Genomic DNA, 26,852 nt, shown 5'->3' with positions numbered 1-26,852 from the left:
TGGGATTTTTTTCAGGGAAAAAGGCAATATGTCGCATTTATTGAGAATACAGCAGTTAGCATATGCTTTTCAGTCTCTCACGCACACTCTCACTCTCACACACCATGCACACAGTCCTGCCAGTCGATGTTTATAGTTACCAGTCCAGAGTCTGGATCAATCTAGTGGCCAGCCAGATTGGTCGCAGAGGGGAGCCGTGCTCTGTTGGTCGCGATCTGATGCTCCTGGAGTTGTGGCAAGACGAACCCAAAGTTCCATGGCAAAGCACCCTGTTCTTATAGTCCTTTTTCTCCGCTGAAGTCTATGGATTTTGCTTTGAAAATTATGACCAGTTACTCCTTAATTGGTGTTATCTTTTGATGTTAACATGCCAAAGCACCTTCGAGAGGGTCCTTTCCTGGTTTCAGATTTAATCAGTTATCTTGTCTTTAGGGGTGCCAGCCTCCACCTCAGAGTCGTCAATTTGCCCTTCCTTAATCATGGATACGCTGGTGTCTTAAGTGTCTTCACTCCTCCTTCATTGACCATCTGACTTTAACAATGGCCTTCACACCTTATCTTTTCCTGATGCCTTCATTCCTTATTCACAGTCTTTTACAGAGACCTTCGAAGGTATACAATGGGTTCTCAAATGGGTTTGGGACCCCTCAGGGGGTCGTGAGATTATTACATGGGGGGTTGCAAGCTGTCGGCCTCCACCCCAATCCCTGCTTTGCCTCCAGCATTTATAATGGTGTTAAATATATAAAAGTGTTTTTAATGTATAAGGGGGGTCATACTCAAAGGCTTGGTATGTGAAAGGGGTCACCGGTACAAAAGTTTAAGAACCCCTGGTATACAAAGAGCAGTATTTTATGTTGAGCAAAAATGACATTGTAAATTAAACCTTACTAAATCTTGTGACCAAAACAGTTCACAATGAGGCCCGGGCCTTCATCATGCCTCTAATCTCATTGACATAGACACAATACAAGATCCTGTCTCTTACTTACTAAACCTTAAAACAAAGAAATGTATACTTAACTAAAGGGCCTAATTTGTAATGCAAATAGGAAACAGGACCCCATAGTCAACATGGTAACTTATCCTAAAACAGAGGTTGACCATAATCAACCACAAGGATTGCTCTGGTTTGTCCCTGCCTTAACATCAGTACAGACACTGGCAGTCTGTCAGATGCGTTTCTACCAATATCCCAGAGGGTCATTCCTTTCTGCTAGTCAAAAAGGGTGGCTGGCAGGATGATCAAATCATACATTAATACATATTACATTATTATAACTGTCAATCATTATAACCTCTAATACAAATATAAAATCCTACTCCTACAACCCCTCGCTCTCATCTGTTTTTTGCAGGATCTGGACAGAGGAGGGAGGCAGGCAGGCAGAGATTGTCTCATCCAGAAATCAGGGAGGGATGCTGTACATCCAACATCCAAAGGCTTCCATGAAAGACAACTCTCTCCCCTCCCATTCCCCCTGGCAGGCTCTGGGGTGCTCTGGGATAAGTTCTACTTAATCTTCCTCCCAACAGCTGGAAGTATGGGTTGGTGGGCTGAAGTTTCTGTTGGGCCTCCGCAATAGCTCTTGTATTGATCTCTGAGCAGTAGCATACATACCTACTTGTATGTGTCTTGTAAACTTCGTCCTGATTTTCATATCTTGGAAATAGATAGTAAGACTCAGATGGCTCATTAAAATAAATCGCTAAACAGGAGAAAGTTTAACTTTTTCAAACACACCTTAATATTGTAAAAAAAAACAGGAGTACTTGTGGCACCTTAAAGACTAACAAATTTATTGTAGCATGAGCTTTCGTGAGCTAAAGCTCACTTCTTCGGATGCATAGAATGGAACACACAGACAGGAGATATTTATACATACAGAGAACATGAAAAGGTGGAAGTATGCATACCAACAGGCAGAGTCTAATCAATTGATCGTAATTGATTAGACTCTGCCTGTTGGTATGCATACTTCCACCTTTTCATGTTCTCTGTATGTATAAATATCTCCTGTCTGTGTGTTCCATTCTATGCATCCGAAGAAGTGAGCTTTAGCTCACGAAAGCTCATGCTACAATAAATTTGTTAGTCTTTAAGGTGCCACAAGTACTCCTGTTTTTTTTGCGGATACAGACTAACACGGCTGCTACTCTGAAACTTAATATTGTAGAATTTCAACACTTGAGAGCCAAAGGTTGTATTGTAAACAGAATTTTCCCAGACAGACATTTATGATCTTGGGGAGCCTTGTTTATGTAAACTGATTTACTTCAAAGATTGACTTTGACCCACTGAAACTGGGCTTTTTATGAAGTGAAGATGCAACTAATTAACGAGCTAGTTTTCAGACAATTACAATAATCCTGTTATACTCTGCTAATAATATAGAACTATTCCTGTAATATTAAGATTACATATAAACTCCACCTTTCTTATAACATACATGAATTTAGGTTGATTTTTATGGTAGTTCCTTTCTTAGTCTAGAAATCTTCCCAAAATAATTCCATGAGGTGAGTCTTGTGAGTGATGCTGTAGACAGTGGAACCAGTCCTGCACTCTTCAGTAAACAAAAAATTCCTGCATTGTAGAGTAGAATCAGTTTTACTGAGAGCAAGTGTTGGCCAAGACACAACCGAGGTTATCTACCTCTCAAATCTAAATGAGATTTGAAATTTACATGTGAACACAGATGCCGAACTTCTCTCAAAGGTCTTAAGAGCCCAAGTTTTTGTATGGACCACAAGTTCACAATCCCCAGATGGTAGCACTGTACAAATGTGAGTTACTACTATTCAGTCTAGATAAACTGCCCTCCTAAAAGAGGTTGTAAATAACATCAATTCTGCTCAAATACTGACTTACAAAATAACCTGCTGTTCAACACTAAAGGAGCCTTACGTTCTAAAATAAGGCTGCCTTCGTCATGGTTAAACAAATTCTAGAGTGGGATAGAAACTGGCTTAGGAACTTCATCTTCCATTACTACCGGTGAACCAAATAGCAGACATTTTGCTTGAGATTTCTGTCTCCATCCCCTTTCTTCAAGCATAGGGTCAGATACAGAATTACTAGCTTTATTTTAACTGTACTTAGTCTTACATGTTCATAATGATGCAGTGCTTTAAATCTTGTGCACTTTCAGAATGATGCTTTGCTTTTTTAAAAAACAACTTAAACTTGTTCAGCCTGATGTCTTAATGGTCTTGCTTAAGTTGTTTTAAACTGGAATACCATTCTTTCTGCGCCACTAGTTTACTTGTTTATATTAGATCGAGTTTCTTGGTTGCAGCTTTGACATGTAGCTTCTTGAGAGGACAGACTTGTATAACATTCGCTAACACATAACTATTCAGTGGTCTGAATTTGACAGCAGGAGAGGTCCTTGCAGTCAAAAGCTTTTTTTTGTCCTGCAGTTAAAAGAAGTAATACATAATGGCTTTCATACAAGCCAATTGGGTGGCCTAATGACAACTAAATCCCAAAATGTTGTCTCTTGGTTCCAGAGGCTGAAATGCATCTGAGGGCTGCCCTTGCCACCCTTAGGGAAAGTCTCAAGATCATGAAAAATCCCAATAGGAGTCACTGTCAGATTATCTAGAACATTGTTCACACAAAAATTACATTAAAAGAACATCATTAAGGTTGCAAAGTCAAGCATGCATAAGCTAGTAAATGTCAGAATTACGGTTGCTTGGGCAACTTGATTAGTTCCCCCTGTGCATATGTACTCTGATATAGTCCTTAATTACCTGATCAATATTTTTCCATAGGACCCTCTGCTTCATTCAGTGTACAGTTAATTAGTAACTATTTCACTGTTTTGTTTTCTCCACATTGTTCATAGTGTGGTCCCAGGCACCTGTTTTGTCCTTCCTATTCAAATCCTACTCTACAGACAATATTATTAACTTTCTTTTGAGATTTCTCTGTGGCATTCATCACTATAATACTTGTGGAGCACTCAAAGACTAATTTTAATTTATTTTCAAAACCCCATTGTGGTCTGAGTGGGGCGGTGTTATCCCTGTTTTACAGGCCTACAACCTGATTTTTGAGAGTGATTTTAGTATTATATAGCACTTAATATGTTTAAGACAGAGCTCCCATTGACTTCTGTTGCAGTGGTGAGTGCTCAGCCCTTTTTGTAAATCAGACCCCAGGGTCAGAAGTCTGACAACCAAAACATGAGGAATACCACACAATTAGTGACCATCTGTGAAAAGATTGATATAAGTGACTTGAATAGAATCACATAGGAACTGTGTGACACAGGCAGGAATAGAATTCAGTTCAGTTCTCCAGGGCAGTTCTTCAGAGAATTAAATTCTTTTCCAGCAATCCCCTGCCTCGTTCACTATATGCCTTCCCGTTTCTTCAAAAAGGGAAGCAGGGGTTCTATAGCCAACAGTCTCCTTTCAGTATACACCTTTGAATCATCCCCAGGGCAGGTCCATCCTGTACATTGAATGGGAAAGGGGGTTTCTAGCATATGATCATGTAACTAAAGACTATACAAATGCATATGCACAAGGGGGCTGAATTAAGGTTTTATGTAGAGTTAACTCTGCAGTTTCCAAACTTTGAGTTCTTGACTTTTCAACACTGATGTTCTTTTAATGTAGATTTTGTGTGTGTGTGTGTGTCTTCCTATCTTTTAAAAAGCAAACTGAAAAAGCAAAAATGCCATGTGCCATATTGATACTCATAAGGGTCATCAGCAGCGTTGGAGCCTTTAGATACACAGCACAGGCCTCTGCTGACCTAATGGCAGTAAATGATAGTAATGGTAGGTTGTCGTCCTCTATGTGGACCAGCATGAGAGTGGCTTTCAAATATTTGTTGACAGCAGATGAATGGTGGGACTCGGGAATAATGGGTTCCATTCCAGACTTTAGAGAGGACTGTTCTTTAGGGGGCTCACTTCCCGTCTACCCCCAAACATGACCCCTTCTGTCCTGTCTCCTCCAACCTGAGATTGTTCCAGTCCTTTCTCTAGTCTATCCCTGGCTCCTCATTGTAGTGCTATTCTTTAGAATGTCTGGACCCAGCAGGAGAGTCATTGAGAGCACTGAAGAGTCAAGTGCCCTGCCCTCATTTAAGGTGTCCAGACCTGGACCCAGAATGGCCTGCGGCAGCCCAGAACTGAAAAAACAGGAAAAGTCATCCTCTGGCCTGGGCAGAAAAAGGCCCAGTACAGATGCAATTTTCTGGGAGTTTAGCTGCTCAAATGTAAGATGATGCCACTGAGCACGTGTGAACTAACTTTTATTTCTGAGGTTTATACCTTGACCAAATATGGGCCAATTTTTCACAGAGATGGAAAAAGGTACATCTCTGACACCTTGCTGCCACTCCCTGCTTCTAAGGATGGAGATTAGAGCTTTTCAAGGAAAAGTACACTATCTTTTAATGTGGGAAAATGTATTTTTCTCTAGCCTTGTTCTTGGAAACAGCTGAAGAATTCTGGCTGAAATTTTCTCAAAAATTCAGCCTGAGGCAAACACCCAGCATAGAAACCTTCAGACCAAATGATTCAAGTTTGGTGAAATTTATGTGCAACTGAAAAGAATAATGGGAAGTATCAAGCAACCTTTATAGGCAGTGGTACCAGCTCCACCTATAATTTATTCCTTACATTAGGGAGCTGGAGAAGTTAATCCAGTTCCCTTCCCAGCAAAATCTAAAGTCTTGTAGACCAAACTTTTTGGAATCCTGGCTATTTGGACATGGGGAAAGACAAGTAGGGTGTATATTTAAAGAAAATATAAATCTAGCTATAATAAATGTGCTTTTGTGATCCTATTTAAGGTAAAAGATGACAGTAGTAAATGACTTGAGTACAGTAAGTGAAAAGAACTAATTTCTCTTGCTGCAAAATTCATTAACTGAGGTGTGGGTGGGGGAAGGGAGAGACTTCAGTTGCTGTGTATATAACTGGGGCTGGGTTCCTGTTTGACCTAAAGTCTGTCTTGATGCAGCAGCACAAGCCAGCGAGGAGACTGTCATGTTTCACCGTGAACGCAGCACATTTAGGCGTCAGGCAGTACGGCGCCGGCACAATGCAGGGAGTAACCCCACCCCTCCCACATTGCTCATCGGATCGCCCCTCAGGTATGGTATCTAAATGTTCCACCATCTTTAGCATGCATGCAGCAGACTATTTCCCACACCCACTAGCATTTCCAAAAAGCACTTCCCTTCTCTCCTCACCTTTAACCCTTTTTGGGCTGTCTCTGCATGTCTTTGGACTAGCTGAATTTGTGCATGTATACGTGGCACTTTTTTCCCCCCACAATGACAAGATTAGCCAATCTCTTAACATGGCACATGTGGGTTTAGATCAACCACAAAACGAATTAATGGTAACAAACTGACTTATACTCAGTTCTCTTTCACTTTAATTTCATGTCAAATCTTTAGATACTTTAAATTTTAAACATAAATAAGAAAATGTTAAATCAGCATCTCTTTTTTCTTCCAAGGGGGAAGAGGAGAATAGGAGTACTCACACTTCTCAGGAAGTGTAGAGGGGAAGATATCTGCACCATAAAATTAGCAGGATAATGTAAACCGCTAAACATGCTCCAATTTATTCCTGTGTAAATGAAAACCAGAACCCATTATCTCAGATCTCTGAACATCTACAGTAACTCCTCATTTAATGTCGTCCCGTTTAACGTTGTTTCAATGTTACGTCCCTGCTCAATTAGGGAACATGCTCGTTTAAAGTTGTGCAATGCTCCCTTATAATGTTGTTTGGCTGCCTGCTTGTAAGATTCTGTGGAAGAGCAGCGACTTTACAAGGGAGCATTGCACAAATTCCACTTCTCCGCCTCCTCCCCCTCCCTCCCAGCGCTTTCCCCACCGCCAAACAGCTGTTTGGCAGCACTTAGGATTTTCTGGCAGGGAGGGGGAGGAGTGGAGACACAGAGCTTCTCTGCTTCTCCCCCTCCCTCCCAGAAAGTCCTAAGCTGTTTGGCGGGGCTTAGGACTTTTTTTTTTTGGTGGGTGGGAGGGATGTGGCATGCTCCTGAGAGGAGGTGGAGTAGGGGGTGGGAAGAGGTGGGCCTGGAGTGGAGCGGGGACAGGAAGAGGCGGGCCCGGAGCATTCTTCTCCGGGGAAGCTGCCGCCGCTGCTGCAAAGGTGCTTCCTAGTGTCCTTGCCTGCAGCGGGCTGTGCCTGTGTGGGGTAAGCCAGGGGCACTTCCCAACCGCTGTGCAGTACAGTATATAATGTCTTTTGTCTGCCCAAAAAAACCATTTCCTTGGAACCTAACCCCCTGCATTTACATTAAATCTTATGGGAAAATTGGATTCGTTTAACATTTTCACTTAAAGTTGCATTTTTCAGGAACATAACTACAATGTTAAATGAGGAGTTACTGTACAAAGAAGCACATCACCAGAAATAAACTGAAATTAAGTATTTGAAATATACATGCAGAGCCAAATACTGGTAGCAGACACCTTACTAAAAGTATTATTTGTGATGCTGGCTGGGAGCCCAATATATTATAGTTTAAAATGTCTTAACCTATTTTATATCTAACTGCCAGTCAACCAGTGTTACAAATGACCTCATTCTTAGAGCAAGAGGGTCACTGGTTATTTGTCACAAATTTGTTTAAGATACAAACTGAAATTTATTTGGAAATTATTAATGTTAAATATTCTTCAGACTTCTATATAACTAGTAGAAATAAAAAGATACTCCCTTTGTTTGCGTAACTTAGTGTTAATGGGAGTTGTATGTGCACTGAAGAGACCCATGAAGTAAGAAATAAAAACTTAATGTGTAAAAAAGAAATGCAGAGAAATATGAATATAATCCATTATGAACTGATTTTAGTAATTTATTGGAAAAGTATTGATCACTGCAAATAGGTAGGCATTTTCTATCTCTGCTAATAAGAAGTAATTCTCTATCTAGTTCCTATATTGCTAATAAACTCTATTGCTGCAAGTTTTAAACTTTAATAACAGTTAGGCATATTAACCTTTAATTGCCCTGATACTGTTTTCTCTAATACTCTTGCCAATGAAACTTTTCTTTCCTAATCTCTTGACTCTGGCATAATATTAGATGTCATAGAGACGGTCGTTAGAAGACTTGTGCAATCCCATTTGAAGTTTCCAAGATACATTTTTACAAGGGTGTCTCGGTAGTGAAACATTTTATTAAAATAGATTAATCGCATTGCGTAACTAGATATTTGGACAAGAAAAAGATTTTAAATTAAAATCTCCAGTAAACTCTAAAGGCATGGTGGTAAAATAGGTACATGGGCATACGTTGCCCCATATTAAAACAGACTGCACCTCTACCCCAATATAATGCGGTAAAGCAGTGCTCTGGGGCGGGGCTGCGCACTCCGGTGGATCAAAGCAAGTTCAATATAACGTGGTTTCACCTGTAACACAGTAAGATTTTTGGGCTCCCGAGGACAGCGTTATATCGAGGTAGAGGTGTACTTCCAATATCCCTGATAAGTACCAGCAGTGTGCTGGGCACTTTAGACATAACGCTGTACACTAACACTTCAGTGTACGGTTTCAGAGTAGCAGCCACAAGTACTTCAGTGTACGTGACAGTCTGTACTAGTGTCCGACTTTAGATTTGACTTCTAAATTTACTTGTGTTTGAAATGGAATGGCTCCAGAAACTTTTTGTGTTCAGAATTATCTTGTTGACTAGACAGAATAATGCTTCTTGTTGGATATTCTATAAAACTTTTACTCAGTGTTTTGCTTTCTTATTGTCATAGGATTTGATAGCTAAAAAGTTAATAAGTACAATTTTTAACTTATAGCTGTGTTTGAAGGAAAATCTATTCAGGTAATTATAGGCTGTTTAGATTAGCCTTATTGCGCTTCTGGGTAATGCTCAATTGAGACAATGAAGCATTCTTGAGGGATGATGCATCTTTGAATCTTATTTCCCTAAGGGCTTCTGTTGCCATGTAGTTCACTGAGAGCCTTGTCCACAGCAGCAAAACACTGAATTAAATAAGGTTGAAAAGCATTCACACTCAAATATGTTAAAATATGGTATAGTGACTTGCAAGCTTGCTTTTCTCCATGTGCTGTGTGCATGTCTGCTTTATTTTGCATGTGCTTTAACACCCATTCTCAATACATAATCTTGTGGTTTTTCCAATCATTTTTTAAGAAGGGAACTGAAAAGCAGAAGTTCTAGAATATATTCTGTTGCCGTAATCAGGTATAGTCCACACAATACTTTATATATACTTAGTTGTTGCCTTGTTAGTGAGATGTAGAACAGCATATTCCTTAAAGGCGCCAGAAACCACTTACACTCTGAACTGCTAAAAGGAATGGGCAATGATGTTCTGTGCATCACAGGGGAAACTTGTTTTGCTCAACCAAACCATAAAATATACCACATACCAGGGTGCTCAAATAAGATAATTTCTTATTTGATCAAAGAAAGAAATATACACATTGTGTATATTACAGTTGTGCAACGTGCAGTTTCTTACCTTACCAAATGAAAGAAGATTTAAAAACAGTAGCCTAGTATGCGATCTGCTAGACACATTTTTAAAAAGCATATTTTTTTGCTACCTCATTTTAGAAGATTTTAGTCATGGCTTGGTATGAGCACCTACAGTGTGTTACTCTACCCATTTTTTGTCCTTTCAGGTCTGTTTCTGGTAAATAATAAGACTTTATATCAAAAAGGTAGTTTTGAAGTGGGAATAGGTTGTAAGAGGAAAATAGTATTTTTAGAACTTTTAAAACTGGCAGGGAAATAGGCTGTAAATGCCTCTTGACCCTAGGCGGAAGTATTTGAAAAGTTATTTCTTGGTACATATATATCTTTGGACTTAAAAGAATCTCTGTTCTTTATACCAAAATTTGGTGCTAATAGTTCTAATGGAATGTTGCCACAATAATCAGTTTTTAAAAAAATCCAAACTAGTAACATTAGAAATCTAGTTTTTTTTTACAGTTTTATTTTACAAAGGTTTTGTACTCTATTCAGCTTGAACAGATAAGCCAACTAAAGCAATATATCCAGAGTTTATGTAACTATAGTCCAGTTACTTGTAAGGTCTACTCTAGAGTTTGACTAGTAACTTGGCCTGAAGGTGTAGAGAAGAGAGTGTAGTTGGACAGCCAGCAGGCAAGCAAATGCTCCTGTGGGTCCCTGAAAAAAGCAAATATTCAACAGTTCAGCAGCTCTTGCTTTGAGAAGCACCAGAGGCACATAACTATTAAACAGATGGTGTGTCTGATAGTTAAGTGGGTTTTTTTTTTAAGTTAAAGTAGTATCTTACACAGCTTTGCTATTTCACATGCAAATACACATGTCCCTAGAATAGCATTATGTGGAGCTTAAGGACAAATTAAAAAGCAGTAAGAATAAGCAATTTTTAAATGGTGTAGTAGAGGATTTGGAATATATTTACTTAGCTAATTTCTAAATACTCTGCTCTACAGTACTCAGGAGTAGGCCTAATGGCTTTGCCATGGTATGCTTTATTTTAACTTTGTCTTTTTTTAATAGTTTTGTTTCATCACTTCTAGTTATTTTTTATTCTTCCCTGTAATGTTTCCCCAATCCATGTTTTTTTGTAGCCTTCAAGATGGTCAGCAAGACCAGCAATCCACAACACAGGTCAAAGTCCAGTCCCGCCCCCCTTCCCAGGCAGCTGTGCTCAGCGCTAGCGCCTCCTTGCTGGTGAGAAATGGGAGTGTCCACTTAGAAGCATCACATGACAATGCATCTGCTGTAGGCGGTAGCAGTTTGCACGATGAACTTGGTATGCAGGCCTTATGTAACCTTGGTGACATGGAAGTTATAATGCCGCAGATTTATGGGTAATAATGCACTGAAATTAATTTACACTGAGATCTTCATTTCAGAAATGTGTGGGTGCATTTCTTAGAGGGAAATATTACTTCTGGTCAGTTCTCCACTCCTTCATAATTATTCTGCCCCACCCCCCATTTCCTTTAGCAAGTATACTATATAAACACCCTTAAAAGAGGCATAGATTTAAGGGATGCTGTATGTGCTTTCATGACTTGAACAGCACAATAGTTCCAGTATTTACACTCATTAGAAGCTGCTGAATTAGTTTTCTTGGTCTCTATTGACTCTATTTCATTTTGGTTGCAGAGTTTAGCAGGGATTGAAGTCTATATTTTTCTAGTTCAGGATGAGTGTTTAAAAATGTACTGGCCCTGAAAGCATCTTTTATGGTCTCCAAAGAATTCCTGCTCCTAGTGGGCCATGATATATTGGACCTTCAAATGTGTGTGGAGGGGTTAGGGTGAAGAGGGTGAGAAATCATAGGAAGTTGAATACAGACAGTGTCAGTTATTGCAAGTTACATTTCTAAGAAGTCAGCAGCTTAATTCAAATTAAAGCATCTTATTGTTTGTATTTCTGAGATTGTCTCCTAATAAAAAATTAAGTTACGTGAATGTTATGCTGCTGCCATTATAAGCATTTAGTTACCACAATCAGGCAGATATCTTCTGTATGTAACTTTACCAGTCAGTTGTAAAAAATTTCCAGACTTTCCCCCTGTAAGTCAGTCTTCTCTAATTCATTGGACCATTTTAGTGCCTCTTAGTATATAGAGTGTACTTCTAAATCAAGAGGTCTTAAAGCACTTTGCAACTGCTAATTAAACCTCTCAGGTCAGTAAAATCATTCCAGATGGGGAAGCTGAGACACGGTAATGTTAAGTGACTTGCCCAAGATGATACAATAATCTCATTAGAGATGGAAATGGACTAAGGCAGTGGTTCTCAAACGTATTTCATTGCCCCCCCCCTTCTTTGTGTTTGTAGTCATTTACAACCCCCTACAAGTACATATAGTGCCACCCAGATCTGAAGGCAGAGCGGAGAGCAGCAGCTGCTCGCTGGGCACCCAGTCTGAAGGCAGCACCACACCAGCAGCAGCAAAGAAGTAAGGGTGGCAGTGTGAAAAGTAAAAAGCAACAAAGAGTCCTGTGGCACCTTATAGACTAACAGATGTATTGGAGCATAAGCTTTCGTGGGTGAATACCCTTTTTGTCAATATCACTTTTCACAGCTGACTTAGCGCCCCATTGCCATCCTTACTACTGTGCTGCGGCTGCTGCTACCCAGACTGACAGCTGGAGCCCCACCACCACCAGGTGGAAGATTGAGAGGGTGGGAGAAGGGAGCCCAAGTCTGGGCTGCCTCCCAGTGAGGAATTGAGGGAGGGGGAAAGAAGAGCCCATGCCTAGTGGCAGGCTCTAGCTGTCCCCTTTATCCCTGCCTCCCGGGTGTACACAGCCCTTCTGCATGAGCCCCAGCCACTTGGGGCTGACAGCCAGAGCTCTTTTTAAAAAAAAAAAAAAAAAAAACAGCTCACCCCTCCCTTGACACATTCCTGCACCTCCTTTGGGAGGCCCGCCTTATAGTTTGAAAACCGCTGGACTAAGGTGATCTCAAGGGATCCTTTCTTTAAACAACATACCATGGTTCCTAACTTCAACATGTAAACAACTGCTAATGATTTGGGGGTCAACATGGGACTTCTAGATTCTTGTGCAAAAAACACAGCAAAGATATTTAAAATAGGGCACCTGTAACAATAACCTTTATCAATGACTGCTAATTTTTTTAAGGATCTACCAATCACATAGTTTGAGTGCAGTTCTGCAACATCTTATTCTTCACAGTGCAGATGAAACAATTAAAGAGTTGCTTTGTGTAGTGCACATTTTAAGTACAGTTTTAGCATAGAACTTACCACTCAAAAGTATCTTCTGGTTCCATTGTGTGCAAATTTGAAAGCATAACTTTGCATTTCATGATATTGTGCTTTAAAACATTAACTGCAGAAATGTGAATCATACCCTTTCAAATCACTGACTTTTTTTGTTCTGTTTTGTTCTGCCACTAGTAGCTGTTCCATTCCTGCAGAGACAGGTTTCTTGGTTGTTGACTCATTGAGTATCTGAATGATTTGATACTTCTAGCTGGGTTGACTGTCTCCTCATTCATTTTTCTTTTGGTCACAAATCGCTGGTGTGCTTCTTCAGTTACTAATCTTTCCAGATCCCTTATTACACATCCTTCTTGTGGTATCTGTGCCAATGATGTCTGAATTTGGTTAACTAGACGTCTTCATTTTTCTCGAATGCTGTGTAGAGTTGAAATTTGCACTTCTAGACCAGGTATCTTCTCCTCCGGTATATCCACAAACTTGCACGTCATGAAACCAGGCATCTTCTTTCCTTCAGCAGAAACAAAATCATAGCAAATCCAGGGCAGGGCATAGCAATTGTTTCCTCATCGCCTGTATCCACAACCTGGTGTAGCCATACCTAAATGGAAGGATCTGCACTTCCTCCTTAACTCCCCTGTCTAAAAGAGCTCCCCAGACTGAGTGCCATGCTATTCAGAAAATCTGTTCTTGCAACCTGGGAGGCTTTTATATATGAAATATAAGGAGCTAATTAATATTAATGTGTTTCCAACTGGTAACTTAGTTTGAGGACAGTCTTTTGGTAGAATTTCTTTAGTTAAATAAGTCCTATGTTCTCAGTTCTGTATTCGCTCCCCTGAGCGAATGGTAGCCACATCCAAGTAAATTGTAATAGATTTTATTTTGATCAAATCTTAATCACACCATCCTTTTTAGCAATCTAAGTAAATACCTTGTTAAAGCCCTGGGATGTTGAAATTGAGGGTTATAAGACTAGAATCAGAAACTCTTCAATTAAAATGCCCAACTCTGATGTGAAAACTAATCTGATTCTTACAGCTTTCACTGCTGCTAAGCAGAACCCCCAGGTAATAAAAACAGTTTCACCTGTTGGTGCTTGGGAAGTCACTGAAGCTATTCTCACAGGAAAAGCACTCAAAAATAGAGGATGGGGAAAAGAGGTACAGTAGCAGATACTTCCTGCTTGACAGCAACCAGAAAGTTGAGGGAAAGGAGTAGTAGTAAAGGACACTTCTGTTGTAGCAGGGACAGGTCACAGGCAATAAACAAAAATTCGTGGAAGCCCATGACCTGTATCTGACTTTTACTAAAAAATAACTGACAAAATGTGGCTAAGCCCGAGCCCTGCTGTGGGAGGGTAAAGAAATGGGGGGAAGGGGGTCCAGCGCCCGCCGGCATGGTAGCTAGAGCACAGGGATATGCCCGGGAATGGTGGCTTGGAGCTGCGGGGGTTTCCCGCTAGCTGACTGCTCCAGCCTCGCTGTCCTGGGGCTGACACGAAAATGTCACAGATGTTACAGAAGTCTTGGGTTCTGTGACCTCCGTGATACAATCTTAGCCTTAATCATAGGACTGGAAGGGACCTCCAGAGGTCATCTAGTCCAGTCCCCTGCACTCATGGCAGGACTAAGTATTATCTAGACCAGCCCTGACAGGTGTTTGTCTAACCTGCTCTTAAAAATCTCTAATGATGGAGACTCCACAACCTCCCTAGGCAATTTATTTTAGTGTTTAACCATGCTGACAGGAAGTTTTTTCCTTATATCCAACCTAAACTTCCCTTGCTGCGATTTAAGACCATTGCTTCTTGTCCTATCCTCAGAAGTTAAGGGGAACACTTTTTCTCCCTCTGTTTTATAACTGCCTTTTATGTATTGACAACTGTTATCATGTCCCCTCCTCAGTCTTCTCTTCTCCAGACTAAACCACCCAATTTTTTCAGTCTTCCCTCATAGGTCATGTTTTCTAGATTTTTAATTATTTTTTGTTGCTCTTCTCTGGACTTTCTCTAATTTGTCCACTACTTTCCTGAAATGTGGCACCCAGAATTGGACACACTACTCCAGTTGAGGCTTAATCAGTGCAGAGTAGAGTGGAAGAATTAACTTCTCATGTCTTGCTTACAACACTCCAACTAATACATCCCAAAATGATGATTGCTTTTTTGCGACAGTGTTACTCTGTTGACAAATGTAGCTGCCAGTGGTGATGGTGAGTGAAGCACTTCAAATGTACAAGACATTTCCAAGCTGAATGCAACACACCAGGTGATGTGTTTGAGCAAGGTTCAGGCATAGCACCCTGGTGAGAATCCCAGCATTTTTTCCTTTCCTAGTAGCTGGAGGCACAAGTGTGGCTCCTCAACTGGGGATTGCACTTGCTGGCTGGATGGTGTTGAGCAGTATCTTCAGTACTTCCATGTGGCCAGTTAGCTTTAGTACTAGTTGTAGATGTAGCCTTCATGTTATCAGATGTCTAGTAAAACCTCCATGTCTGATGCTATCGGAGTTTGGGGGCTCGTATAGATTATACTGTTACTTCAGGAAGAAAGTGTCAAAGATCTTGAGGGGGAGGGAGAAGGGAAGGGAGAGCAAAATATAGCGTAGACAGTAGAAGACAGTGTGCGGAAGGAAAAGCGAAATGTTCTGAAAACAAATAGACTGTCCTGATGTACTGTACACAGCTTTTAATTTGGTGTGAGCCCACAAAAGGGAAAAAATACTCTCCAGCATGTTGGTTTTGGGAGCATGGCCTGGCAGCACAGATACTTTTCACTGTGGTTAGTAAGTTAAGTCTGAGGGCAAGTAGGTGTCAGGTAAATTTTGTGAAGCCCTTTATCACAAAGGGGTGTGGATGTTAATGTTCGTGGGGCAGTTTAAAAATGAAGAGTGCTAACTTACTTGAACAAGTGTTTGATTTCTAGACCTAGGATGAGATGCCTGTAAACCAGAGGTGGGCAAGCTACGGCCCGCGGGACCGTCCTGCCTGGCCCTTGAGCTCCCGGACAGGGAGGCTTGCCTCCAGCCCCTCCCCTGCTGTCCCCCCTTCCCCACAGTTATGCCACCGCGCGGGCAGCGGAGCGGTGCGCTCCTGCCGAGCAGCGTGGGAGCGTGTCCTTGCTCCGGCCGGGCAGTGCAGCTTCCAGATATGCTGCTCTGAGCGGCATGGTAAGGGGGCTGGGGGGTTGGATAAGGGGCAGGAGGTACTGGGGGGCAGTCAGGGGACAGGGCGTAGGGAGCGGTTGGATGGGGTGGCGGTTTGGTGGGGCAGTCAGGGGATGGGGAATGGGGGGGGGTTGGATAAGCGTGGGAGTCTCGGGGGGCCTGTCGGGGCAGGGGTGTGGAAAGGGTCAGGAGATGGGGAACAGGGTGGGTTGGGTAGGAGTGGAGTCCCAGGGGGCCGGGGTGTGGATAGGGGTCAGGGCAGTCAGGGGACTGGGAGCAGGGAGGTTCGATTGGGGTGGGGTCCCGGGAGGGGGTGGTTAGGGGACAAGGAGCAGGGGGGGCTGGATAGAGAGTGGGGTCCCGGGGAGGGGGCGGTTAGCGGTGGGGGGCCCGGGGAGGGGGCGGTTACGGGACAAGGAGCAGGGCGGGTAGGATGGGCTGGCAGTTCTGAGGGGGGGCAGTCGGGGCAGGAAGTGGGAGGGGGTAGATAGAGCACAGGGGCCAGGCTGTTTGGGGAGGCACAGCCTTCCCTTCCTGGCCCTCCATACAGTTTTGCAACCCCAATATGGCCCTCGGGCCAAAAAGTTTGCCCACCCCTGTTGTAAACTATTCTTGTGAACTTCAGACAGCTGTATCCTTCATTTTAAAAGGTGTAATATGGTTGATCTTGTGGTTAAAGCACAGATCTAGGGGTTCGGAACCCTAGGTTTTAGTCTAAGCTGTGTCACAGACTTCTGTGACCTTGGGCAAATCGCTTCACCCCTTTTTCCTTATCTCTAAAGTGGGGATGATGATTACCTCTCAGGTTTATTGCAAGGTTTTAATTTATTGATGTTTTACAGAATTTTCAGATCCTTGGAAAAGTCCAATAGAAGATCACAATTTACAGTACTGTCTCTCAGGGTTACCTCAATCACTTGTCAGTATAAATGCTTGAATCTGAATCAGTTCTCAAACATATGTGCAAAATAATAAAACAAATGAATGGGTGTGTGCAGGGGAATTTTTAAAGGCACAAGTAGCAGGTGCTTAGTTTTCATTTGTACCTTTGGGAAATCTCCCGTTTGGTAGTTTGTCAGGTTGCTTTCGATTGTTGGGCGACTATTTTCACAAACTTTTACCTTATATATTTTTTAAAAACCACTTTAGAGTTCCAAAAACATAATTATATGGACTTTACCCCAAAGTCTGAGGTCAGTTAAATTTCCTCTCCTTTTAAGATGCAATTTTGCACAGCGGTGAATGTCCTCAACTTCTGTCAATTTGAGTGGGTTTGTCTTGACTAGGATTTAAAGACATGGTGTTACCTAATACCTTGTAACATGTTCTAATTCATTCTAGTGTTAATGTAGACTTCAACACATGCTAATCTGACCAAATTGCTTCATCAAGGCTTTCAGCATCTTGCAGAGCTAGACCCTAAGAGGCTAGTCAAAGGCAAACTGATCTTTAACCAATAGGAAACATGAAGTGAGTTCTGGAAGTAATTTGTCAGGAGAATACTTCAGAACATTTAGATTCTAAGCATGTTTTATGCAAGTTAAGTATTTCTGGCTTCAGCCATCTGAGGTGCTGGTTCTGCCTTTCTTGCACCTCGAAGCTGCTGAAGGCTGGCTCAGACAGGGTCCCATGGATCTCTACACTTCTCATTCTAGAGCCACCACTCCTCTGTCCTTGGGCACATAGTATTCTCTGATCCTTTTCACAAATGCCCACATTCATCTTTTCTTCTTGCCATCTCAGTTCAAGAATGTAATCTGTACTTCGGTGCTTGAGTATCACTGTGTTGGTTATATGCAAATATCCCAAAGCTTCTCTAAATAGGTTGACATAACTGTTAATACTCTGGAAGTATTTTTAATCTGAACACATTTATAAGCAGAGTTTTCTTAGAATTCACAGCTCTTCCTTTGTATAAAAAGTTACTACTATGTCTATCAAACAGTAACTAAGGAGTAGTGTGGGCAGATGCCATCTAGAGGCCAATCATATTACTGCCTGTATTTCTGTGCCTGCAGGATAAGCTTGGGTCATCTGCTGCACAGCTGAAATTTGTTTAAATAGTCTCCTTTCTCAAATCACAATTGTTAAAACAATTATAACTTAATAAAAAGATATATTGAGAATCTGAATACTTAAAACTGAAGCAGTTTTTTTATTTACTATCTCTTTATTCCCAGGAGTAAGCAATATCACTTCTGCTTTGCCTCAGAAAATTGCAACATGATAAAAGACTGTTCTGAAATTGTACAGACGTTTTATACTCAAACTAGTTAAAAGTAACATGAGGTTTAAAAAAATCTTAATTTTTATTTTCCAAGACTGCTTTGGTAAGAGGTTGGAGGGGGATAGATTCTTACTAGGTAAATATTCAATATCTATTTATAGTCTTCCATAGTTAAAAATACAGAATTAGATATGTGTCCATTGGCATATTTTGACTAGAACTTGGAGGAGGAACTTTGTGACTACTTCCTCATCTGATCGTTTCTACACTGCATTGTAAGGATCTCACAGATGCTGAAAGTCTGTCTACAAGCTTCCATGATGCCCTAGTCCTTGGTTTTCTGAGTATATGATATCTAGCCAAAAGAGATTTTAGCAATTCATGAAGACTGCAGTTGAAAAAATCATTTAACTCAGACTGAAACTCTGGAGTTTAATAATAGAATCTCCAAGGACACCCAAAACTTGTAGTCTTTAAGGTGCCACAAGTACTCCTGTTCTTTTTGCGGATACAGACTAACACGGCTGCTACTCTGAAACCCAAAACTTAACTCCTTTCCACCTCCCCAAAAAACCCAAAACAAACTTTTTTTAGTCTTTCCTGCTTTGGGTGACTTAATATGTTAATAGAACATCACTTTCTTTCCTTTTAGAAAAGGACAACTATGTTTTATCAAGAAGATGCCAAAATTTGAATCTTAGAGCCATATTTTTTCACACAAGCAAGCTAACTTTCACTAGGAAGGGTATCAATTTTTTGCAAAAGTGTGAAGCATGGCAGATATCTTGGTAAAGGTGCATCCATTCAAATGGAAATAAGAAATCTTACATTTTGAGTGTTTTGTCTTTTGCTACAATTATTTGTCATATTTCTACTTCCAGGGAATATTTTATCCCACGGTGGGCTTTAAGTGCTTGAAATATTCTCCATTTGGAGATCTGAATTTTGATAGATTCAAAGAGGTGTTGGGGTGAAGAAAGTATATGTTAGAACTTCCACAGCTGCAAACTCTTCTGAGACAATGTTGATGTAATAGTATAATCTTTTAAGACAACAAACTTACTTTGATGTCCAAAGGAGACTAGTCCTTAATGGCACATAAATTTTATTGAACTAAATTATCTAAATCCAACAGATTTAGAGGATATTTTTGGTGAATACTCAATTCTGATTGTAATAATTGTATTGCCTCTGTTAACTCCCATAACCGGCTGTTAGCTCAGTTGTTCAAGTGCTTCAAGAATTGGGAAAACCCTTGCTGATTTACCTGTTTCTTTTAAAGATAATGTGTTCATGTGTTGAAATGTGATTTTTTTGATCGGTCATAAATAATAATGTCCTGGCCAGAATATGAACCGTCTGATCTGATGTTGAAGTTCACTTCAACTACTAAAATCTTTCTACTGATGTAATTGTGAAACTTAATTATATAAATGGGATAAATCAGTGGTGAAAGAGCAGATGTATGGGGCATTAGTTAAAATTAAACTTCAGTAACACAATTGTTTGTTTTGGCAAACCATGGACACTTAACTGGAGAGCCTAACTGAGGTCTTAAACTTACAAAAAGACACTGACATTTGAAACATTAATTCAAATATCTATAGTGTCCACTAACTACTATAAACCATAGCAAATATAATTAGATATAGTGGACAAACTTTCCTGTAGCCAAGTTTAGTGCTCATTGTATGCAACTTATAACATGTATAAATGTCTTGCCCAAACAGCCTTTTCCTCTTAGGTCTAATTTACAAGTGGCCAGGTTGCTCCAAGTTTCCTTTTCCATTACTCTTTTATAACTACTTCTGTTACAAGTAGCACTTAAAGTCTCTAACTCAGTGGGAAGTTTTTTATTTTTATGCAGATATTTTCTGCTTATTTTGTGCAGTTAAAAGCACTTTGCATCAGTTACACTGTTTTTGTTGGCTGTCAGTTGCGTTTCCTATCTCCTCACCTTCATATACTTCTCTAGGTGGAGCTCAGATGTACCTGCCACCAAAACTCTACAAGAATTTGGGGTATAGAAGCTTATGAGCAGTCAGGTGTATGTACAGAAAGGAGGAAGGAGAGGGTCTGATCATGTTAGATGTTGCTCTTGGGACTGCACACAGCTTTTAAATATAAGGGAGCAGAAAAATATTTTTCTTATAAAATTAAAAAATGCAGGACACACAAGCTAAAGTTTATAGTGTTGATTTTGAGTTAGTAGCTCTAAAACTATCTACATGAGAGATTCCCAGAGATACTTATTCTACACGAGATGGAGTTGATAGCAGAACATTTTCCATTAAAAGACTTTAGAATTCATTTTCTAATCTTTAGGCTGAAATATCCTGAATCTGGACTTTAGGGCAAGTTTCCAGGTTTTTGGGGAGAGAAGGGCACAGTAAGGACAAGTATCTTGTGGGTCAGGCAGTTTACTGTTTGGGCTTGATTTTCATTTCTGACTGTTTGCTTCTATAGTTCTTAGATTTAGGAACAGGCTTGCTCTCTCTTATCATTGTTGAAATAGATGCTGGTTTAGCCAATGTAAAAACATCAAATTAATGGTGTTTCTTTAGCTCCCAATAATGCCTTCATTCTCCAAACCCTGTTAAGTGCTTGATCCTAGATCTCTCTGCTTGCAGTTCTTTTCTCCTCTCCAAAGACAAGCCGGGACACAAGTATAACTGACAAAACACTTATGCTCTCTGTAGGATTTTCTTTTTCTTTTCAAGCAGAAACCTGGCTTTAAAAGCCTCTTAATTTTGCCACCTGTGGGATTTCTGCCTTAGTTAAATGTCATGGTTGCCAATTGCTAATGGTGGATGATTGAGTAGACTGTTGTAACAACCACATGGCTCAACGCGTATAGTAGTGTATTTTCTATGAAACCCCACTAATGCAATTTGCCATTTCAAGTAGCTTGTCTACATATTCACTGAAAGGCTACCACTGTACTTCTGTTGGGTTAATTCACTGTTGTTTCCCTGTATCTCCAATATTGTTTATTATCCTGACAAGCGTAATTTATAATGAATTGCAGTTGTGTCTAAAATGTATATCATGTAAATTGACATGAGAGACATCACTTTGGTATTAGAGGAGAATGCTAAGCAATCTAAGGTTTTGCTACCCCTTCCTGATATTTTGTTAATCCATTATGCTAATCACATTTTACGTGATGACTTATTTGTTTTGAGATCTACATTTATAGCAGTCTATTAAAATGTTACTCTTTAGAAATCAGCACTGCTGGGATGAAGCACTATTGAATATTTGATCTTTCTTGACCTTTTCTTTAATAGGTAAGTTTAGTTCTACACTCTTCGAGACGGGAGGCTGTGACATGTCACTTGTGAACTTTGAGCCAGCTGCAAGAAGATCATCCAACATCTGGTGTGTGTGAAGGCCAGTCAGAAGGCTTCTTATCTTATCTGCAGTATAGTTACAAGCATTTAATTTCAGTTATAGAAGACCTTGAAGTATAAAAAATGTAATCCTGTGTATCTCTTTACTATTGTGAAATCTGAACAAGTTTAGCAGAAAACAGCATTAAAGTGACAAATACCTTGGAAAATTATTGCTATTCCAGATAATAGTAAGTGTGTTCACTCAAGGATTGACAAATGCATTTCCATATAGTCTGTAGAAGACAGTAAGTTCCCCAAGGGAAAAAAAAATCAGTTTCTTCAGAGCATATGATGTTAAATAAAATTTAGCAATTAGGGCTACAAACTGAACTTCCAATTGTGAAGCAAATGTAAATTGATAGTACTGTGTTATTGAGTGTGCGGATAGTTTGAAACAGTGTAGAGAAGTGTAACATGCCTGCCTGCAAACATAGCCTGAAAAGCAGGCTGGGCACTGGGAAGTTTTCCTGATGCTAGAAAGAGTGCTAAGTCTGCCACTTAAGTGCAGCAGAATTGCTCTGGGCCTACTACTCCACCCTCAGGATTGGAGTAACCTCCATCATTTGTGCCCATGGGCAAACAACTGTTGGATCCATGTAGCCATGGATCAAGAGACACCACTCCAAATGCCTGCTGTGCAACAGTACACAGGGACCTCCTATGGAGCTGACCTTGGACACACTTGTGTATTCCTTGCATGGGCCTGCCAGATCTGCCCCTATGCAGTGTACATTTTAATAGCCGTGGTCTTGCTAAGAGGGCCCTGCACAGCTGTAGAGAAAGCATTGGGATTCGCACTCAAGAGCAGTATGAACTGACCCAATCTAATTGAGATATTAACTTTCAACCTTCTCATTTCTGTGGGTAGTTGTAATTTTGAGAGGTAAAATTAGTCTAGCTTTTGGGAGACTTTAAACACTTACCTCCTAGCTGCACCAAAATCTCCATACACTGAATGCATTGGCATAGTGTAGAACAGGTCGGCAACCTTTCAGAAGTGGTGTGCCGAGTCTTCATTTATTCACTCTAATTTAAGGTTTCGCATGCCAATAATACATTTTAACGTTTTTAGAAGGTCTCCTTCTATAAGTCTGTAATATATAACTAAACTATTGTTGTATGTAAAGTAAATAAGGTTTTTAAAATGTTTAAGAAGCTTCATTTAAAATTAAATTAAAATGCAGAGCCCCCCGGACCGGTGGCCAGGACCCGGGCAGCATGAGTGCCACTGAAGTTGGCTCACGTGCCACCTTTGGCACGCATGCTATAGGTTGCCTACACCTGGTGTAGAATAAATCTTTTGACTAGAGTTATGGGATGAATTGTCCAGAGTTGCTTTCACTTTTTTTGGCCAGCTGCTCTGTGCAGGAACACATACACAAGAAGCTTCATTCTGTACTTATGGTAATTACTGAATTTTGAAGTTTTATAAAAAGCAAAATGAAAACTGATTCTGTATCCTACAAATGTAGGACAGCCTCACTGAGATGAAGTAATGGAGGCTGGTGAACAAGTGCAGATAGGTGAGGCTTGTTGAGTAATGAGTAGTTGGGCACTTAGAGGAACACCACCACTATAGCCCAATTATAAATGACTCAGTCCTGTTCAGAATGCTATTAAATCCAAAGGGAGGGTGCAGGAGGTGTTATGTTTTTTCCTTCCTACCCTTCGCCTGCAGGGAATACTCAACTAGCTATATTGGCCATCGCTTGCCAGAGCAGTAGAATCTCATTGGCCTGAACTTGCAGTCAACTGCAAACCCAAAAATCCACATTCAGAGTGCCTTAACTAAATTGGACTTTGATAAATTCTTCTAACTGCCAGTACAACTTTTTCAGCAGGCTTTTTTGCATGAGTGTTTTGCCATGTTTTCTGATCTAAAGTATAACTTGTCTACGGCTTTTGGGTGTGGGCTTTAAAATTAACTGAAAAAGTCCTGCAGAATGACAGTCTTCATTTTAGACTAAAGACTACAATTTTATTTCACATCGCTTACTCTTACAATGAGGAGCATGGTCTGATGTTCAGAAATAGCATATGATAGGGGCCGGCACAAACTAGAAAAAAATCTGGGTAGCTACGCTTCAGCTTACTCTGTTAAAACACCCTCTGAATTTTGATAAAATGCAAATTTAAGATGCCTTGTATCTGAGGGCGAGGGAATAAAGGAAATGTGTTTAAACTTGGTGTAATTCTGACATATCATTGCATACTACATTTACATGAAATTAATTGTCCAAGTTCTTGCTATAAATTTAACGTTGCTGTGAGAAGCAAGGGTTTGTTATTGGAATCCATTAAAAGCAATCTGGCCTAAAATGAGTGAAAATGGCGGGATAACTTTGTTTGAATTTCTGACTAGAGATTGAGGGTAATATTTTTTAAAAATGCCTATGTTACATTTTCAAATGTGTTTTAGTTTTTATAGAAGTGACTTTCAATGAAGGTTAGACTCCTACATTGCTTAGTTTTACCCTAACTATATAACAATCAGCAACAATGTTGCGGTGCAGTAGAAATGGGAGAGAGAGATGGAGGTAGGAGCAGAAGTCCACCAGATTCTCTCTCCTTGTGAGCCCAAAGGAGAAATACTCAGATTTTCATTAAGGGATGACTAGTGCTCATCTTCTGAGGGCTAACAAGTTTAAAAAAGGGTTCACTCAGGCAACAGGAAATGAGATGATTCCTTCTGTGACAACAACTGGTAGCCAATCCAGGGATCTGTGACAAAGTATAGTTTATATGGTAGAGTTGAGGAAGAAGAGAGCATCTTTATTATTGTGGTTGTAGCAGATACTGTCACATATGATCTCTTTGCCATTCAGTATATGGGTAAGATTTGTTGTCACTCTTCTTGGTTTACATGTAAGAAGCATCTTAAAATGCAACTACTTATTTGTTTGAAATACGTTAGTGTGAAGTCTAAGAAATTACAAAAATGAATGAAGGTACTTGCGCTAAAAGTTTGGTCTTGCTTTGGGATAAAACTTCAGGCATTTTAATACACTGGAGTGGCTTGTTGAAGTCAAATGTAACGTTAATTTAAAGTATTTTTCTGTTCCTATAGTGACACGGACTCTCACGTATCAAGCTCTACCTCAGTTCGCTTTTATCCACATGATCTAGTAAGTTTTTTTTTAATTGCTTGTGATAAAGCAACCTTTTGCCTATTTGCATGCACATTTTTAGAGCACTGATCCACCATACCTTGTACCAGTTTTAAAAAAACAACTTTTTTGACTTGGAAAGAAGCTCATACTCAATATTGCAGTGCCTTCAGACATATATACATGCACATTTTAAAGCTAAATTCATCTACAAGCATAACTATATGAGTAGTCTACACCTTTTAAAATTGAACAAAAAGTACATGATCTTCAATTTTGTATAATTTGGTCATAAAACATGTTGGAATTAGGGGTTCTTCTAACAAATGTCGTCATAAAGCTGACCAAAAGATTGATGCATGTACTCAGGTAGAGCCCTATTCCTATGCACCTCTAAGATCTGTAGGAGGTGTGAATTTCTATCCTGCAGTCCTCAGAACCAATCATGACTCTCCTATCAAGGTATACACCCTGCCACCAGGATCTAATGCGCAAAGGTTAGAACGTGTGAAGTGAGTCACTTAAGTAAAGCCAAAGGCCCACACCAAATCACTGAACATACAGTACCTGTGCAAAAAATTCTGCAGTTCCCAGTGTTCCTGTGACACACAGATCTCATATTACTGTCAATGCCAAACATACCTGTGTACTTCCTTCAGCGTTCTACCATTCCCATACCATTCAATGCGCAAATAATCAGCATTCTGATGATCCACACAACTTATGGTTGAATGATGAAACTTGTTAAATCACTTAACCAAAAACAGAGGTTGGAATTTTGGTGCAGAGCAGAAAGAAGCTTGTTTCTTCCTGGCCCTGCACAGGGTTATGTGATCTCCGCAGCTCAATCCTGATGTCCGTTGGAAACACTGTGACTTTCCGTGGGAGCATCCTTTCAAGGGAGAGCGCCCACTCGTTGATGAGTACTACCTGTGTATGCAGCCCCATTCTCTGTTCCCCTTTCTTGTAACTGCAAATTCAGAAAATTCAGAGAAACTCAAACCTTATGAATACAAATTGACACTTTAAGCCTCTACTTAGCTGCATGGATCATTATGATGCGACAAATCTTTTGTAGTGACATTGCTTTAAAAGGATTCTGTCAACTTTTAAAAAACTAATGTGAAAAAAAAATCAAGTTTCTGCTAGGACTCCATTTTAAATTGTATATTCTGAATTTTGAAAATTCCTCTTAAAAAAAGTGATAAGATAATATAGGAGAACTCTGAAACTGACTATACACACATAGCTGTTGAATGTACAAAGTAACCAAACTGAAAAATAGATTATTTTATTTTGTTTACAATAATCTTAGATGTAACTACATAGGTACACAATTTTTAGGCAGGTGTTTTTTGTTTTTGTTTTTTTTGTTCAAATTGAACAATGTCGCTTTCTAATTTTAAAAAAGAGCTTAAATTAAATGCCAGCTATAACTCCATATTAAAATATTTTTTACAATCGCTACAGAATTATACGTAAAGAATAAATGGGACCTCTTTAAAATGTAACTTGGCCTTTTCACAGTATTTACACACTTGGTTAGGCAGTAGTGTTTGTACTACATACTTTTGTAACATTGCTTCTCACTGTATCACGTGTATCTTGAGGTATCAGTAGTTTTGTGTGTTCTGTGGTGTTACTGAGATTTCAGGGAAGAACTCTGACATTAAATGGCAGGGGAAGGAAGAGATAGGAAAGCATAGCCAATCATGAATAATGCTTTGCTAGTGAGAGCAAACCCTGTTGTTTAAAACTTAAGTGTATATTAAATACTCTAGGCATAAGTCTGATAATTGAAACATGAGTATATTGCTTTGCCTCACAAAATCAACAACCAAGTTGAGCATGAGTTTGCATGCAGCATAGCTGACTACATGAGATGTCAATGTATAGCCACTTATCTAAAATCAGAATTAGTCTCTATCTGTGGCAAGTATTACTTTTGCTTGCCTCATTAGTTCACCTCTCTTCAGATTTGGAGTTTCCACCATAAATAAAATAAATAGTTTAACAGACACTTGCATGCTGCAAAAGTAAGAATGCCAAATTATCTTTGCATGCACCTCTACTCGTGCCACTCACATGTCTGTTGACAGGCAGAGAAAATAAGTGGTAACTAGCAAATAGTATTTCAAAACCAAAACTACTTAATCTTCAAAGATGTAGTTAGTAGAAAGTGTAATTATAACTTGTACTCTTAATACTTA

General features: G+C 39.9%; 1 protein-coding gene across 1 annotated transcript in view; it reads left to right on the top strand.

The window, feature by feature from the left end:
- The window catches only part of PCNX1 (pecanex 1), a 131,283-nt gene that overhangs the window by 45,596 nt on the left and 58,835 nt on the right, over window positions 1–26,852 (top strand). Inside the window, exons 7-10 of the mRNA XM_045014974.1 lie at window positions 5,989–6,121; window positions 10,613–10,797; window positions 21,431–21,521; window positions 24,603–24,660. Coding sequence (XP_044870909.1) covers window positions 5,989–6,121; window positions 10,613–10,797; window positions 21,431–21,521; window positions 24,603–24,660 — 467 coding nt within the window. The remainder of the gene's footprint in view (window positions 1–5,988; window positions 6,122–10,612; window positions 10,798–21,430; window positions 21,522–24,602; window positions 24,661–26,852) is intronic.

The sequence above is a fragment of the Mauremys mutica genome, chromosome 4 (genome assembly GCF_020497125.1).
Source record: "Mauremys mutica isolate MM-2020 ecotype Southern chromosome 4, ASM2049712v1, whole genome shotgun sequence".
Classification (NCBI taxonomy): domain Eukaryota; kingdom Metazoa; phylum Chordata; order Testudines; family Geoemydidae; genus Mauremys; species Mauremys mutica.
The sequence above is the reverse complement of the archived record's forward strand: the minus strand, read 5'-3'. Positions and strand labels throughout refer to the sequence as shown.